This window comes from Protopterus annectens, chromosome 10.part0, assembly GCF_019279795.1.
Source record: "Protopterus annectens isolate FY-2018-M chromosome 10.part0, PAN1.0, whole genome shotgun sequence".
NCBI classification, from domain to species: Eukaryota; Metazoa; Chordata; order Ceratodontiformes; family Protopteridae; genus Protopterus; species Protopterus annectens.
Window position 1 is genome coordinate 544,347,914 of NC_056744.1, and position 18,305 is coordinate 544,366,218.

The 18,305-nt window shown below is 39.8% G+C and overlaps 1 protein-coding gene across 1 annotated transcript in view; it reads right to left on the reverse strand.

Annotated features, from left to right (window-relative positions):
• Positions 1-18,305, reverse strand: part of LOC122813215 (4-trimethylaminobutyraldehyde dehydrogenase-like) — a 306,910-nt gene that overhangs the window by 42,250 nt on the left and 246,355 nt on the right. The window contains exon 9 of the mRNA XM_044085401.1: positions 5,143-5,230. Within this exon, the coding sequence (XP_043941336.1) occupies positions 5,143-5,230 (88 nt within the window). The remainder of the gene's footprint in view (positions 1-5,142; positions 5,231-18,305) is intronic.

Sequence of the window (18,305 nt, forward strand, 5' to 3'; positions counted from 1 at the left end):
CTAATAATTACTTCTACTGGAAGGCTTGTGTTTACAAGGTGAGATTTCCCAGGGCTGATTTGCACTTTAGCTGGAAATTGCTTCATAACCGAAGGCGGTGGTGGTGGTGGTGGTGGTTGGGGGCGGTGCAATCCCGAGGCTTGTGGATGGCCCGAGCAAACTGCAAAAAGAGAAAAAAAAGAGAGTGTGAGCATAAAGTGAGTAGTAAAGTTCTAGGAGAAATGGAAACAATTAGGAGAGTAGATGATATTAGTCAGAGTGATGGAAGGATTATCAGAAGACAAAGAGTTGGTACAAAAAATGGTACAATAAGTAGGTACATAGATAAATGTCTGGGGAAGAGTAAAGAATCACAAATAATAGGAAACGGTGCCTAGGCAGATCATTACAGGCAAATTTAAACAAAGTACTAAATCTAACAGGTTAAAGTAGCACAATAGTTAGGTAAGATAATGGTGTAACAAATGCTGTGTTTCTGCTTTTCAAATACCATAACTGAATAATGAAAGCAACTTTTTTACATTTCTTGCTCAGCTGAAGTAATTTTCACACATTTAATGAGCTTTATCACTACACTGAATACCACATATTTACAGTTAAGCAAAAATATTTTGTTTCATGTATGTGTGTGCATGCGCACGCACGGGCAAGTGTGCATATATGTGTGTTTGTGGCGGGATGTCTGCCTTTCAAGCATTACTGGTTTAAATGGAACAAGACAGCCAACACAGCTAGGGCTACAGTTATGATCAACACCACAGCAGATCACTCTTATCTGTGTTAAAGAGCTAATAATGAAAAGGGGGCTCCATCCCCTCCTACTCCTCCCCAGCTTCCATTCCATATTGGTTACCTGTACGTTTCTCCTTCTGCTTGATATACTCACCTTTGTAAAGAATCTGAAGAAGAAAGGATTTGTCATATGCCTAGAAAGTAAAACACTTCTGTTTGGACAAATACATTTTCTAGTGGAGGGATGCTTAGCTGCCTCGGGAACTTTTGCATTATCTAAGGACAAATGTGAAATCAGCACCATTCTAATGGATCTGTTAACCACATATGTAGTTTAAGGGCCTTAAAGGTCAGATGAAGTATGTACCCCTTGTTTTTAGACAACTTCCTGAACAATGTTAGTTGGATGAGTGGAACTTGTAAGACTGTTGTCAGCAATATAAATCGACGCTGTAAATGCCAAAATGGTATAATCAAACGTAAGAATATAAATCAGTGTGGTAAACGCTAAAATGGCATAATCAAACTTAAGAATATAAATCAATGCGGAAAATGCCAGAATGGCATAATCAAACTTAAAAGGATCCAAACGGTTGTTTGAGAATGTGTAGAATATGTACAGGTGAGGTCCAGCCCACTGGACTGAATAGGACTCTAAACTGATTTGTCCTTGTTATCCATCAGAGAATGTATTGTTGTGTGACATACTTGTTATACTAACAGATGACCAAAATCATTTACATCTCTATGGTACCTCTTTGTATTTGAGTACAGGATAGAGAAGACATTCAAGTTTGACTTTCTCTGTCACTTTACATTCTCCCAACTAGCTGGTTAACTTATCACTCTGGACGTGTGGAGTGAATGATGATTTAACTTAAGGAAGTATCTAATTTGTTCTAAGAACTCCAGCTTCAGAAGAAATTATTAAGCCTTTCATGCATGGTAAGATAACATTTAAATACCCACTGCTTGTGCAATACTGTTTTTACTGCTATTTTCTAGTATTAACCTAGCTTGCATCGGAACACAGCAATGGTACCTGTCTTAGAAACTCTTAATGTGCTTCTAGTTCAGCATATCAGACTTTACAAACAGCTATCTTAACAGGCTAAGGCTACACGATAACGTGAAGAGGTGAACAAAAAACATGGCTTTTTATAAAAACAGACTTGCTAGGCTATATAATCAATTCAACAAATATTTCACAAACATGCACCATTCAGGCTACAACAGGGTAACAAGTCAATACTGTACAAACGAACGTAGCATAAAGTGAAAAATAGGGAGGCTGTTCTTTTTAGGACAATTTTGTACACCCCAAGGATGTTGTGAAAACTAATAGATAACAGTCTCCTGTTAAGAAGTCAAGAACTCTTCCAGAATACTGTGAAGCTTGATATGGAGGTAGGCATCCTTCAGATGTACACATCCTAGGCAATCTTTCTGTGATATACACAGGAGGACTGACTTAAGTGTAATCATAGAAAAAGAACTCCTTGGGGTTGGTGATTTGCAGAGGATTGAGGGTTGGCATAATGGGTAAGGCGTTTAGGTGTTTACCTCACACACAAGGTACAAGGTTTGATTCTTACTTCTGTAGGAAAACTGTCTAAGCTTCAAATAGCCTGCAAGGGCAGCTAGCCTATGACTACTTATGAATATAATACTGCTTTAGGTCACCAAGGTCCAGAGTGGGCCCTGAGGTCCCTCCTTTATTCTGGCACCAAAAGCATCTGGAACAGTATTAGTTCTTATCAGTCCCTGGTGTCCTGCTATGGTTTTCTTTTCATGCAGTTTTAGCATCTTCTTACTTGACTTTTTTTTTAACAAAGTGGGTCATCCAAAAAGGGAAATTTGTGAAGGATGAGGTGGGAAAGAAATGTATAATGCAACCTTGTTTGATTATCTCTCTGATCTGCATGCCATTTGTAACTGAGTACCACAGTGCTACCACATAGAGGGAGGTCCTATCTGTGACTGCCCATGGGTGGGAGTCAGAAACACTGACAACCATTCCTCCAGACACAGGCCTCAACAACTTTTGTGTACTGTACTGTGAAGATATAAGTAGCTTGTGTAAACAGGTTTACATATGCCTGCATGGTGCAATGTAATCGGATATGGTTTCATGGAAAAGATGTGGCTTACACATTTTGTTGGAAGACACAAAGCAGTGGAAAAAGACAGTACGACATTAAAGAAATGGTTGTACAGAATATACTTAATTATTTTGCTAGCTGTTCTCACGTCCCTTGTATTAATGCTCAGGCAACATTGGTAAACGGTGAAGCAACTCACTGTATAACTGCCATTCAAATTTCCACTTCAAAGTAGAATTAGTGAACTTGTACCAGACTCTTAGTAGTTTAATTACAAATAATAAGAACTGTTTTCACTGAGTCTGATTGTAATTAGCAATGTTGTGATGGCCAGCAGATTTAGATTTTTTACTGTAGAAATGCTGGCTTCATGGAATGATAGCAGTTAATTTCTGTGTGGCCACGTCTGTACATCAGTTAAACATTCAAATGGGGGTTGGAGTGGTAATGCTGGTAAAACAGGGTTCAAATCCATTTCAAGGATATGATGAATAAGGACTAATTAGACTTGTTGCTATACAAAGCAGCCTAAATAAATGTCAGAACGATTACAGGGTTATTAATCACTTTTGCCTCCAGCATCCTCCCACCAAACTGCATTAAATAGTCTCATCTAACGTTACTAGAATAGAGCAACTTAGCCATAACAAGTTACTGGGTTCATCACAGATGACAAACTTAAATGTGACCAACATATCAATGCTGTTGTCCATAAACCCACCACAAATTAAGGCTACAGTACAAAGCTAGGCCATGCCTCACTGAGCACAAGAGGAAAGTAACTACAGCATTTCTTTTATTTTTGAGCCTGATGTAGGTATCTGCAAACGAATTGTGCAATAGTAAAATACCTAAATTTCCATCCAACCGCCCAAATTATCTTGTCACTGCATTCCTTGACAGAACATGAACTGGCAAGAACTACCACAACAGAGACCATATATGCAACTCATAATGACACATAAAATGATGGGTGTAGACAGGCATACTCTTTGTACTCTGCAGAGAACACTTTTCTTAGCATCATTTAGAAAATCGTGTCTTTTTCAGGACATATGTTTTTGACTGTCTAAATGAATGCCTCACATACAGAGAGGATTGCAAATCCAAAACAACATCATTAGTAGATATACAGAGTGCAGATAAAAATGACACATGAATTATTAAGTGTTTATGGAGGCATCATTCTGTGAGATGTACATGTTTACATTTATTAATACCAGGTGGGCTGGGGGCAGCCATAAGAGAATATGAGTACAAAATGGAATTCTCTGGCTACACCACTGCATAAAATACTACGCCATCCCTCAAAAACCTCAGTAATCAGTGATATAATAAAATGGCATAAATTCAAAAGGAATTTTTGATCAAAGATTGAGTACCTAACATAATCCCATAAACCTATCTCATAATGAAGACCCCTTACATTCAGTAAGCAGAGCTAAACTATGGGACAGTTTTCCATTCACCACCACTAACAGTCTCCTTGATTTTAAAACTAACTTCAAACTACATCTAAATCACACTACAATCTGCAACTGTTCTTGAATTTCCAGTAAAAAATACCCAAATAATTGAAATTTCCTCTTTTCATTCACTAAACCATATTCCCAGATGACTTTTTTATATCTTACTGAAATGACTTTATTGCATTCTTCCCATGATAAATATATGCATTATTATTCTCCTCTCAGCTCACATATCAGTGTTTATAAAAAGACACATTACATTAATTTATTTCTTTATTGTGATATTCGTTACTGTGCAGTAATATTGCCTTTTTTATACTAATTATTTCCTGCACTAGTAGAGTTCTGCAGTGTGCACCAAAGTTATGTTTTATAATTTACTACACTTTATACCTTCTATAATAGCTCCTATTCATTCTGTTTTAATGACTGTTCATGTTTTTGTACACTGTCCTTTCTTTAGAGTTTGTCTATACATTGATATGTTGCACTTCTAATATTTCCTAGAGCTTTACAAAAATTTGTTATTAGAACTTGTATTAGGGGGTCAAATGAACAGGTAATATGGTACTGTATTGTAACCAGGCCCTTTAGGTGATACTGCAATGTGCTGTGCATAATTCAAATGTCCAAGACAGTCCTTTGTGAATACTTTACAAAACAGTTTCATAAATTGAATTATACAAAGGATAAAGCCGTCTGATCTACAAATTACATCACACTATCATCACCTCAACCTCTTCAGAAATGCGATAGCTTAAAATAACCTGCCATTTGTGGCACCCCACAAGGCAACTTTCATATTACAGTAAATATTTTTCAGCATCATTTCTACTTACCTAAGATACAAGGCTTCATGAAAAATCCATTCTTCAGTTTGGGGTCACTGGGTACAAATGGTTCCCCACCACACAGAACTTTTGCTCCCTGAAATTTCAAGAAGGGGAATTTAAGTATTCTTATATTCTGAATTTTACTTTTACCATTATATCAGTGTTAACACATTGTTGCAAAAGCAATAACTACAATATTTTAAAGATGATATGAAATAAGCAGTATCACAAAACAATTAGTTACTAATTTAAGATTAGCTTAGGTTATCCAGCACTGAGAATGTATAAAATGTGGATTTAACAACCTTCCCAACTTTTACCAGTCACAGTTATGTTGTATAGCAAGTGTATTATTACAACATTCTTTTTAATGTCTATCTTGTCTTTTTTTTTGTCCCCCTGTCCAGCTCTAGGTCTGCTTGCCTCTCCTACAGCACTCAGACTATCTCTGTTCTAAGGCTGGTGCCTACATGGAGCCTAATGATGTCCAGGGGGTGGGGGGGCATGTTGCTGACTGCCTCCTCCAGGGGATTTTTTCATTAAGTCCAAATGTAGAATGGAAGTGCACTCTCTTGTCAGATCCATCCAAAGTGCTAGACTGACTGTCTTGTGGCAAGATGTCAAAATACTATGGTCTCTGGAACCTCTGAGGGACCAAAAATATCACCTATGAGGGACCAAAAATATCAGACAACAATCAATCAGCTGTGGGATACTTTATGCGTTGCTCTGCCACTCATGCAGTGGCTTGTAAAGAACACCAGGCTCGTTTTAAGGCCAATGATGCAAAAGCTAGATGTTTCTACACTCTAGGATACCTAGTGGCTCAAAAATCCTCAGGTGTCTTTCCCAGAAACTTCTCCAGAACAGGAGGACCCATTCAGTCTGGGGGAAATGAGGCAAAGGCTGAGTGCCCCTAGGCTGTAGGATATTTAATGACTCAAAACTCCACAGGCAACTTCCCCAGAGACTCCATCAGGTGCTTCTGTAAGGAAGTGACAATAGCCATTATTCATTACTTTAAGGACTTCTGCAAAAGAAGGGTCAAGTAAAGGCAATGAGAAAGGAGGGATGGACTCCTTATCTTCATTTATTCCACAGGCAGTGGCCTCAGCATGTTTGAATGATGGTGACTGAGTACAACAACCCCTAAATTGGCAGCTGTCAGCTCATGTAAGGATGGTCATGTAACAAAATGTGCTGCACACGGTGAGTTAGAAAATAGTGCTGGGATTGTAGGCAGAGGAATGCACGAACCATAGTATGGTTTCAGACTGAGCTCCCTTAATAGTGTATTCCTGGGACGAAAGATCCTACCAGATATCAAAACATCTGTTTGATGCCAAAGCCCTCAGTTCTGAGGCCTTGGATAGGAAGATGAGCTGGACCCTCCTTGTCTGCAGGTTGCTAGGATGTACAGTCACTGAGGCTAGTCCCAGAAGGACAGTTCCCATGCTTGAGTACCCTTGATCCATAATGGATGACTCAAAGGACTGTTTTCTGGGATCTAAGTTGATACCCACAGGTTCCAGCCAATCATCTGTAGACAGATATGTGCAAGAAATGAACATCTGGCTGCATGTCCAGAGTGAGAATTGAGGTTGTACATCTCCCAATTCTAAGGCTCTCGTCTGTGGCTGAGGACCGATTATGGTTTGAGCCCTCAGTGTTCAATGATGAGATCGCCATCTGTGGGGTCAGATGAGGGGGATGGACACTGGATTTACTTCTGAAAAGTTCAGGTTTGGTCCTGCCTTCTTACTGCTTTTTCTTATGGGTATGCTCCAACCTGAGACTCTGAAAAGGACATTCCTGCTGGTCTTCATGCAAAAAGCTCACGGTGACCATCTTTGCTAAATGGGCTAACGACTTTTCCATCTTCAATATCCAGTAGCTAGGGTGAATGAATAGTAGTTGTGCCAGTTAACAATTTCAAGGCAGTATGGGCAGTGTAGATGCAGATCTTTACTGTTAATTTGGATATTTACTGTGATGGTTAAGCATCTGAACTCAGAACTTTACTAATGACAACAAGGATTAAGATGCAAAGCACGAATGCAGCACAAATGAACTGGTAGGCTTCAGGGATCAGCCTACTTATGGAACTGTTCTGTTACATCATTGTATTTACTGGCCGGACATGCAGATGTCCTTGGATGTGGGATTTTGCTGAAAGAAAAGCCAAATTTCAGTTAGAGTAGAAGGAATATCCAAACTGGTAAGCATCAAGGAGGGTCTTCAGAGTTAGATCTTTGGTTTGCAAACAAATATTATCACTGACTGAGGTGGCTGGGAAGAGAACAGCTGAATGTTCTAGTGCAAGCTCTTTATTTATTAGTAACCTTAGGACTAGAATGACATCTGAGGACACTTAGGAGTTGAGCAAGTATGCCGATTGAAGGGCTATAAACAATGTGGGGAAGGAGACAAAAGGACTAGAAATACATCAAGCAGTAATATGGAATTACAAAAATACCATAGGAAAATAAAACACCTCTCAGTCCTGATTACCTCCAATCCAAACTTGGCACACTAAACCTCTGCCTTGGTACCACAGCTGAACTCCATGCTGACTCCCAAAATGCATTTACAAATACAGAGAGAGTAATCTCATTCCAGAACAGGAGGACCTATTCCGTCAAGGACTGGGCTGCACCATGCAGAGGTATGGAATGTAGGCCTGTTATTGGTAGGAGGAGACAGTGGGTGTGGTGTAGGTCATAAGTAATTAGAGCTACAGCCAGCAGCTGAACAGGTAGCACAGAAACCCTTATAAGAAAAGCATGAAAACAAATTATAACTGTTTTGTCTGTAACTTTTAAAACAAACTACTGGCATGTTGCACAGAAGGTTATGAGCTGTTAACAAGCTGTTTTGTGTGGTCTAGGGTTTGATTCCCAAATGGTTCATTTGTCTACTCTGTAACTCTGAATAAGGCGCATAACCAGACAGTGCTCTGGGGCAATAGTGAAACTAGCTTAGACTCTTCAGGACTTTTACTGATGGCATGACTAGAAACTGCCTATGAATCTAAGTGCTAATTACTTTTCCAGTTACCTCATTGAAAATGGTAAGTACTTTTATACAGGACTCATGATTATCAGTTGTTCTAGTCAATGGCTCTGTCTAGGAGATCAGATTAAGTCTTAGAACTCAGCTGTTGCTCTGTAGGTACTGTTTCAGGTTTCTTACTGTAATCATCAGAAGAAAGAAACTATGCATACTCTGTATGGTTAGCCATGTGTAGGTGACTCAGTGATGCTGACATCAGCATTATCTTGATAGAGAAAAAGTATGAATTGTCTTTTTATCCATTCTGACCTGAGCCAACCGTGGGAACGTGGGGGCTGGGATTAGGAAAAGCCTAATATGGCTTGAACACCATTGGCAGATGCCCTTTCTTAGTCATAGACAGGCACACCTCAGTGATTCTTCAGGGATGGTAGAATCACAGCAGTGGGCTGTCTCCACCACCATGCTAAATGTCAGTGTGGCATTCTGGCAGTGAGACGTATGCTAATTAGCCATTTGCTCTTCCCCAGAAATGTCTGCAGAAAGTGATTTACAGCTATTCAGACACTCCCTCAGGTGCATAAATTAACACAGTTACAATGTCACATTCTCCCATTACTTCTAATGGGACAGACCACATTACAAGTAAGTATTTCGGACTTTAGCAGACATGTAATGGTGCTTCTGAATTTGTCTAAGTGTGCAGCAGTGTGTAAGCATGTCTGCAGGAGTATTATTAGTAGTCTGGGAGTGAATGTGTGTGTGCATGTGTGTGTGTGTGTATGTCTGGGTGAACATAGCAAGTGAGTTAGTTAGATCAGTAGATTATGAGTGTGTGTATGGGTGAATTGGTAAGTGTGTCAATGAATATGATCGGATGTAGAGGGGTATAATGTGTCTCATGCATGGTCAGTGTGTGTGTGTGTGTGTGTGTGTGTGTGTGTGTGTGTGTACGTGCGACTGACATACCTCTCAATGCCCTTGCTGAAGACCTCCAGACAAAGCCTCTAATATTGGGGTGAAAGACTGGCCGTCACTAGGGATAGTTTTCAAATATTACTCTAAGTCACTTAAAAAGATAATAGAACAACAGGTTTTTCATCACTTTGTTTTTTCTGAACAATAAGTATGAAACTTTAATATCTGAAAATACAGCAGGTTTATTATTATGAATAATACACTTGCTAAATAATGACTGAATATAATCCTCAGTGATTTGTATTAGAGAGAAAAATATAAGAAGCAAAATCAGGACCACTGAAAGGTATGAGAGTGTGTGTGTGTGTGTGTGTGTGTGTGCGTGTGTGTGTGTGTGTGTGTGTGTGTGTGTGTGTGTGTGTGTGTGTGTGTGTGTGTGTGTGTGTGTGTGAGTATGTGTCTATGTTTTTAAGCTTGAATGGATGAGTGTGTCTATTAGTGTGATCAACTGTGGGGGTGTCACGATGAGTGATTCAGTGTCTGTGTATATGTGCTTGTGCAAGGATGACTGTGAGTTTCTGTGTATGTGTAACTGTGTGCTCGCATATGTGTGTGGGAGAGTGAATGAGGGGGATACTTGCACCAACGTGATGCATATACTACCAGTCGTAATGACCTTCAAATACTGCTGTTTAGCACTAGTAGTAATTATACACGATTCAGAGACATGCAGATTAACCAATAATGTCTTCTTCATTGTGACTATCCATGTCTCTCAACTGCATTTCCTGCAGTCGTGGAAACTGCAGCTTTTGTTAGTGCAGAAAAGGTTTTCAAAATCCCATCCAGGATCCTACTATTCTCCACAGTGGATACAAAGTCATGAAAAGTCAGGATTATGGGACGATCAATACCATTAGGAATGGTAGCTGAAATGCACCACAAAAATATAGTATTAAAGTGGCCTTATGCTTCAAAAATTAATGCATATCATCTTTATACTGGCACAGTTCTTACCTAATAACTTCTGCATAACAAACAGGGTTATAAGTAGGTCACTCATCATAACCATTTTGTATTGTGTTTGTGAAAATGAGCCCTTGAGAGCAAAGTTCAAGGATGAATTACTCTGACTCTCTTTTCAGAGCACATAAAGGTCAGAGACCAAGTCATAATTCTCTGTAATATTCTACTGCTCAGATGTATTAACCAGTGAGAGATCCAATCATAATTCTCTGTAATATTGTACTGCTCTGATGTATTAACCAGTTAGAGATCGAATCATAATTCTCTGTAATATTGTACTGCTCAGATGTATTAACCAGTTAGAGACCCAATCATAATTCTCTGTAATACTGTACTGCTCAGATGTATTAACCAGTTAGAGATCGAATCATAATTCTCTGTAATATTGTACTGCTCAGATGTATTAAACAGTTAGAGACCCAATCATAATTCTCTGTAATATTGTACTGCTCAGATGTATTAACCAGTTACAGACCCAATCATAATTCTCTGTAATATTGTACTGCTCTGATGTATTAACCAGTTAGAGACCCAATCATAATTCTCTGTAATATTGTACTGCTCAGATGTATTAACCAGTTAGACACCCAATCATAATTCTCTGTAATATTGTACTGCTCAGGTGAATTAACCAGTTAGAGACCCAATCATAATTCTCTGTAATATTGTACTGCTCAGATGTATTAACCAGTTACAGACCCAATCATAATTCTCTGTAATATTGTACTGCTCAGATGTATTAACCAGTTAGAGACCCAATTATAATTCTCTGTAACATTGTACTGCTCAGATGTATTAACCAGTTACAGACCCAATCATAATTCTCTGTAATATTGTACTGCTCAGATATATTAATCAGAGACCCAATCATAATTCTCTGCAATATTGTACTGCTCAGATGTATTAAACAGTTACAGACCCAGTCATAATTCTCTGTAATATTGTACTGCTCAGATGTATTCAGAGACCCAATCATAATTCTCTGTAATATTGTACTGCTCTGATGTATTAATATTTTAAAAAAAAAGAGTACGAGTGTGAAGTGTCTAAGGGGCACATCTGTCAAACTCTTGCCTCAAGAATCAGGCATGAAGCTAAAAATAAAGAACAAATCACTAAATCTGGGACACATCTAAAATATTGGTAAGTTTTCATCTAGAAAGCTGACAAAATAAGAAAACTTAAAATGACGTATTTTTGAACAAAAAAAACTAAATGCAATGATTATCTCTGCTTGTTTATTAAAATCCACTCTTTTCACAAAAAAAAATCACCAACTTGAGGACAGATGGAACAAAATTTAGAGTTGAAATCAGGCACAGTTCATATGTAAGAACCTCGCTGTAGCAGTCTTGTTATAACCTGGTTCTCACATATGACCCTCAATTTAATAAGGCAGTTTTATTCAATTTTGGGGAATAGTTACTGTTGTGTCTTTCGGCTTTTCCCGGTTAGGGGTCGCCACAGCGGAACACCGGTCCGCTAATGATTGGCAGTAGATTTTTACGTGCCGAGTTGCCAGCTCTGACGCACAACCTTCAATGAAGGTACGTCCATTCACGCATGTCTCCACACAGAAGACGCTCTAGCTGAGAATCGAACAGGACAACGTCTTACTGTGAGGTGACTACGTTACCGCAGCACCACCACCTCAGTTTTGGGGAATAGTTACTGAACTCCATATACTGTATGCTTATTACTCATACAAATGAACCTAACCCTTTATGAGTTTCATCAGTGGTTGCACGTCACGGGAAACACAGAACAAAAAGAAAATAAAAAAAGTAATCCTCCTCAGCAAATATAAGAGACAAAATCAGGGATCACTGAGAGGTATGTGTGCGTACGTGCGTGTGTGTGTGTGTGTGTGTGTGTGTGTGTGTGTGTGTGTGTGTGTGTGTGTGTGTGTGTGTGTGCGCGCGCGCAAAATCAGGGATCACTGAGAGGTGTGTGTGTGTGTGTGTGTGTGTGTGTGTGTGTGTGTGTGTGTGCGCGTGCAAAACCAGGGATCACTGAGAGGTATATTTGTGTGTGTGTAACCTTGAATGGATGAGTGCGTCTGTTGGTGCAGTTGAATGAAGAGTGTCATGATGAATGTCAGCAGCAGGCAGAAAAAAGGACAGACTGAATCAGCAGGTAAAAACTCAGAAACAGAGTGTGCACTTAGACCCAACATCACATCACAGAATCAATTACATTAAACTATGCCTGTCATCCTCTATTTCCACCTTGCATTACATGTGGCTAAAACTCCATATACTTGGCTCTGAAATATCACTCACTGGTTATAATATCATCAGGGCTTATAGGACTAAAAAAGGTGGAGTAGCTTTACTATTCCCTGACTATCTTGAACTCCTACCCTACAATAAACCTATTCCTAAATTGCATAACACTGAACTCCTCATCCCATGTTAAAGTAAATAACCATAACTATGTATTATAGTGCTTTATATTTCCCCAGGTAATAGTGTTATAACCATGGAAACATTCTAAACTGGATCTCACATACAATTTCTAATGCAAAGATAATCAATCCTAAGTGATGTTAGTTTTGATAAGCAGATTACTCCAAAAATATCCATTTATCCATCAACTAGCCTAAGCCTATTTGGACTCCCTGAACTTATTTCCTTCCTCCTAAGTTATAAGTATTCAAAACAGTGGCTCCCTCATACAATACATTGATAATTCTACTGTGGTGTAAACCTTGGCTCTAGATGATTGTCACTGCTGAAGTGAAATAGTGACACCCCAACCCCATGTGAAAATGAGAAAAAGGGGTTATGGATGGATGAATGCATTTCCAACAACCTAACATGTCTTTGGAGAATTACTCAAGAAGTAACTGGCTACAGGATAATCACCTGCTACTAAACCCCCACCAAAAAACAAAATTACTTCTGTTTTTTATTTATTTATTTTACATTTGTTGACCGGGCTAGTCTAACTGGATATATGTCCATTTTCAATAGAGGCCCAGGGAGAAAAGCTCCAGGAAATAACATACAATGTAACACAAAATAGCATAAAGACAGTCCTATGCAGCAATAATTATAAGATCAAAAACAGTTTTAAACAGCTGTTGTTATAACAAAGAGTACAAGCTAAAGAAATTGTTATAGAAAATTATAAAAAATAATTTTTTTTTTTTTTTTTTTTTTAATAATAAGGTACTCTTATTACGAACAAATCTTAGTAGATTTCTACTTCTGTTTTTTTTTTCCAAAATCCCATTTCAATGAAAAAAAAACAACTTTAAAATTTCTTCCTTAAATAATACTGTGACTGAAGTTACCCCACATACAAAATTACTTGGCATGACAATCTTTGACAATCTAAATTTTGATTTACATATCCACAACAACATCAAGAAAACCCATCAAATACAGGGCACCCAACACTGAATAAAGGAATTCCTTACAGATTCTGCCATGGTAACTCTAGTTACCTCTTACCTGTTACCCACTTTCCACTATGCAGCCCCTATCATGACCAACCTACAAGCCTTGCTTAGTTCTACACATGAACAGTGCTAAAACAAAGTGGCAGATTTGCTTTCAGCAAACCTTACCGGACCAACCATTGTTTAGCAGTAAAAATACTTAACTAGCTCAAGCTTACTCACCACCTATCTTATACTCAGCTCACCTTAACCCATAAAATCATCCATACCCCATCTGCCTGCCCAGCATTTAGACCCCTACTCCAATACTATCTTCCAAATCGTCCCCTTTGGTCAAATAATAAACAACTGATGTTAAGTTGTCAATCCCGCCTTCATTCTTGCTTGATGGGTTCGGAGCCGATCCTCGGCTCCGACTCGGCACTTTGCTAAGCTCGAGAGTCACTTTTACCAGCTCGAGGCAGCCCCATATCCCATGATGCAAGGCGGTAAGTACCCAGATCTCGTTTGCCGCTTCGCTGATGAGGTCCTCCTTTTACCAGCTCCTGGTAAGTGTTTAATATTACTAAACTTTAGCCACCAATCAGAAAAATGTTCTATTTTCTTTAAAATTCTATCTTTATAGATTATTGTGAGGCTTTTTCTGACTAACTTTATTTTTCCTTCTTTACTTTTTTAGTCAGGCCTTTAATCCCTTCCACCCCCCACCCCCTCCCCTGTCAGGGTGTGTGTGTGAGAGGTTTTACTTCTCAGTACTTTAACTTTAGTTTTTCTGGTTCGGGACTGTGTGTGTAGTGTTTGTGAAAGCACCATGTCTAAAGAACAGAGGGTCTCAGGCTTCAAGAAGTGTGACTCGTGCTGTCAGAAGATGTCTCTGACAGACGGTCACACTTCTTGTATATACTGCCTGGGACCTCTCCACCTGCAGGACTCCTGTGCAATTTGTCATTCTTTTAGCCAGAGAGTCCTGGGGGAAATGAGGCAAAGGCTGAGTGCCTCTAGGCTGTAGGATATTTAATGACTCAAAACTCCACAGGCATCTTCCCCAGAGACTCCATCAGGTGCTTCTGTAAGGAAGTGACAGTAGCCATTATTCATTACTTTAAGGACTTCTGCAAAAGAAGGGTCAACTAAAGGCAATGAGAAAGGATGGATGGACTCCTTATCTTCATTTATTCCACAGGCAGTGGCCTCAGCATATTTGAATGATGGTGACAGAGTACAACAATCCCTAAAGCGGCAGCTGTCAGCTCATGTAGGGATGGTCACGTAACAAAATGTTCTGCACACTGTGAGTTAGAAAATAGTGCTGGGATTGTAGGCAGAGGAATGCATGAACCGTAGTATGGTTTCAGACTGAGCTCCCTTAATAGTGTATTCCTGGGACGAAAGATCCTACCAGATATCAAAACATCTGTTTGATGCCAAAGCCCTCAGTTCTGAGGCCTTGGATAGGAAGATGAGCTGGACCCTCCTTGTCTGCAGGTTGCTAGGATGTACAGTCACTGAGGCCAGTCCCAGAAGGACAGTTCCCATGCTTGAGTACCCTTGATCCATAATGGATGACTCAAAGGACTATTTTCTGGGATCTAAGTTGATACCCACAGGTTCCAGCCAATCATCTGTAGACAGATATGTGCAAGAAATGAACATCTGGTTGCATGTCCAGAGTGAGAATTGAGGTTGTACATCTCCCAATTCTAAGGCTCTCGTCTGAGGCTGAGGACCGATTATGGTTTGAGCCCTCAGTGTTCAATGATGAGATCGCCATCTGTGGGGTCAGATGAGGGGGATGGACACTGGATTTACTTCTGAAAAGTTCAGGTTTGGTCCTGCCTTCTTACTGCTTTTTCTTATGGGTATGCTCCAACCTGAGACTCTGAAAAGGACATTCCTGCTGGTCTTCATGCAAAAAGCTCACGGTGACCATCTTTGCTAAATGGGCTAACGACTTTTCTATCTTCAATATCCAGTAGCTAGGGTGAATAAATAGTAGTTGTGCCAGTTAACAATTTCAAGGCAGTATGGGCAGTGTAGATGCAGATCTTTACTGTTAATTTGGATATTTACTGTGATGGTTAAGCATCTGAACTCAGAACTTTACTAATGACAACAAGGATTAAGATGCAAAGCACGAATGCAGCACAAATGAACTGGTAGGCTTCAGGGATCAGCCTACTTATGGAACTGTTCTGTTACATCATTGTATTTACTGGCCGGACATGCAGATGTCCTTGGATGTGGGATTTTGCTGAAATCAAAGCCAAATTTGAATTAGAGTAGAAGGAATATCCAAACTGGTAAGCATCAAGGAGGGTCTTCAGAGTTAGATCTTTGGTTTGCAAACAAATATTATCACTGACTGAGGTGGCTGGGAAGAGAACCGCTGAATGTTCTAGTGCAAGCTCTTTATTTATTAGTAACCCTAGGACTAGAATGACATCTGAGGACACCTAGGAGTTGAGCAAGTATGCCGATTGAAGGGCTATAAACACTGTGGGGAAGGAGACAAAAGGACTAGAAATACATCAAGCAGTAATATGGAATTACAAAAATACCATAGGAAAATAAAACACCTCTCAGTCCTGATTACCTCCAATCCAAACTTGGCACACTAAACCTCTGCCTTGGTACCACAGCTGAACTCCATGCTGACTCCCAAAATGCATTTACAAATACAGAGAGAGTAATCTCATTCCAGAATAGGAGGATCTATTCCGTCAAGGACTGGGCTGCACCATGCGGAGGTATGGAATGTAGGCCTGTTATTGGTAGGAGGAGACAGTGGGTGTGGTGTAGGTCATAAGTAATTAGAGCTACAGCCAGCAGCTGAACAGGTAGCACAGAAACCCTTATAAGAAAAGCATGAAAACAAATTATAACTGTTTTGTCTGTAACTTTTAAAACAAACTACTGGCATGTTGCACAGAAGGTTATGAGCTGTTAACAAGCTGCTTTGTGTGGTCTAGGGTTTGATTCCCAAATGGTTCATTTGTCTACTCTGTAACTCTGAATAAGGCGCATAACCAGACAGTGCTCTGGGGCAATAGTGAAACTAGCTTAGACTCTTCAGGACTTTTACTGATGGCATGACTAGAAACTGCCTATGAATCTAAGTGCTAATTACTTTTCCAGTTACCTCATTGAAAATGGTAAGTACTTTTATACAGGACTCATGATTATCAGTTGTTCTAGTCAATGGCTCTGTCTAGGAGATCAGATTAAGTCTTAGAACTCAGCTGTTGCTCTGTAGGTACTGTTTCAGGTTTCTTACTGTAATCATCAGAAGAAAGAAACTATGCATACTCTGTATGGTTAGCCATGTGTAGGTGACTCAGTGATGCTGACATCAGCATTATCTTGATAGAGAAAAAGTATGAATTGTCTTTTTATCCATTCTGACCTGAGCCAACCGTGGGAACGTGGGGGCTGGGATTAGGAAAAGCCTAATATGGCTTGAACACCATTGGCAGATGCCCTTTCTTAGTCATAGACAGGCACACCTCAGTGATTCTTCAGGGATGGTAGAATCACAGCAGTGGGCTGTCTCCACCACCATGCTAAATGTCAGTGTGGCATTCTGGCAGTGAGACGTATGCTAATTAGCCATTTGCTCTTCCCCAGAAATGTCTGCAGAAAGTGATTTACAGCTATTCAGACACTCCCTCAGGTGCATAAATTAACACAGTTACAATGTCATGTTCTCCCATTACTTCTAATGGGACAGACCACATTACAAGTAAGTATTTTGGACTTTAGCAGACATGTAATGGTGCTTCTGAATTTGTCTAAGTGTGTAGCAGTGTGTAAGCATGTCTGCAGGAGTATTATTAGTAGTCTGGGGGTGAATGTGTGTGTGCATGTGTGTGTGTGTGTATATGTCTGGGTGAACATAGCAAGTGAGTTAGTTAGATCAGTAGATTATGAGTGTGTGTATGTGTGAATTGGTAAGTGTGTCAATGAATATGATCGGATGTAGAGGGGTATAATGTGTCTCATGCATGGTCAGTGTGTGTGTGTGTGTGTGTGTGTGTGTGTGTATGCACGTGCGACTGACATACCTCTCAATGCCCTTGCTGAAGACCTCCAGACAAAGCCTCTAATATTGGGGTGAAAGACTGGCCATCACTAGGGATAGTTTTCAAATATTTCTCTAAGTCACTTAAAAAGATAATAGAACAACAGGTTTTTCATCACTTTGTTTTTTCTGAACAATAAGTATGAAACTCTAATATCTGAAAATACAGCAGGTTTATTATTATAAATAATACACTTGCTAAATAATGACTGAATATAATCCTCAGTGATTTGTATTAGAGAGAAAAATATAAGAAGCAAAATCAGGACCACTGAAAGGTATGAGAGTGTTTGTGTGTGTGTGTGTGTGTGTGTGTGTGTGTGTGTGTGTGTGTGTGTGTGTGTGTGTGTGTGTGTGTTTGTTTGTGTGTGTGTGTGTGTGTGTGAGTATGTGTGTATGAAAGGAGGCATAAACTTATTTTAAGAGGACTTCTTAAACCGGAGGGCTCCCCGGCAAAATCGGCTCCGGGTAAGCCCTCTAAGACTACCAAGGCCCAGGCTTCTGTACCTAAGCCTTTGGCCTTGGCTCCGACTCCTTCGGAGTCGAGATCGGCTCTGGCTGGAGCCGATCTTAGCTTGGAGAAATCTTCGGCACTGATGGCTATCAGTGCGGATACTGTGAAGGTCACTTTGGTGTCGGCTCCAACTGGCTCCGACATCCATGTGGCTCGGGCTTCGGTGTCGGCGCCGACCGGCTCCGACACCATGATCTCTTTGCCTGTATCGGCTC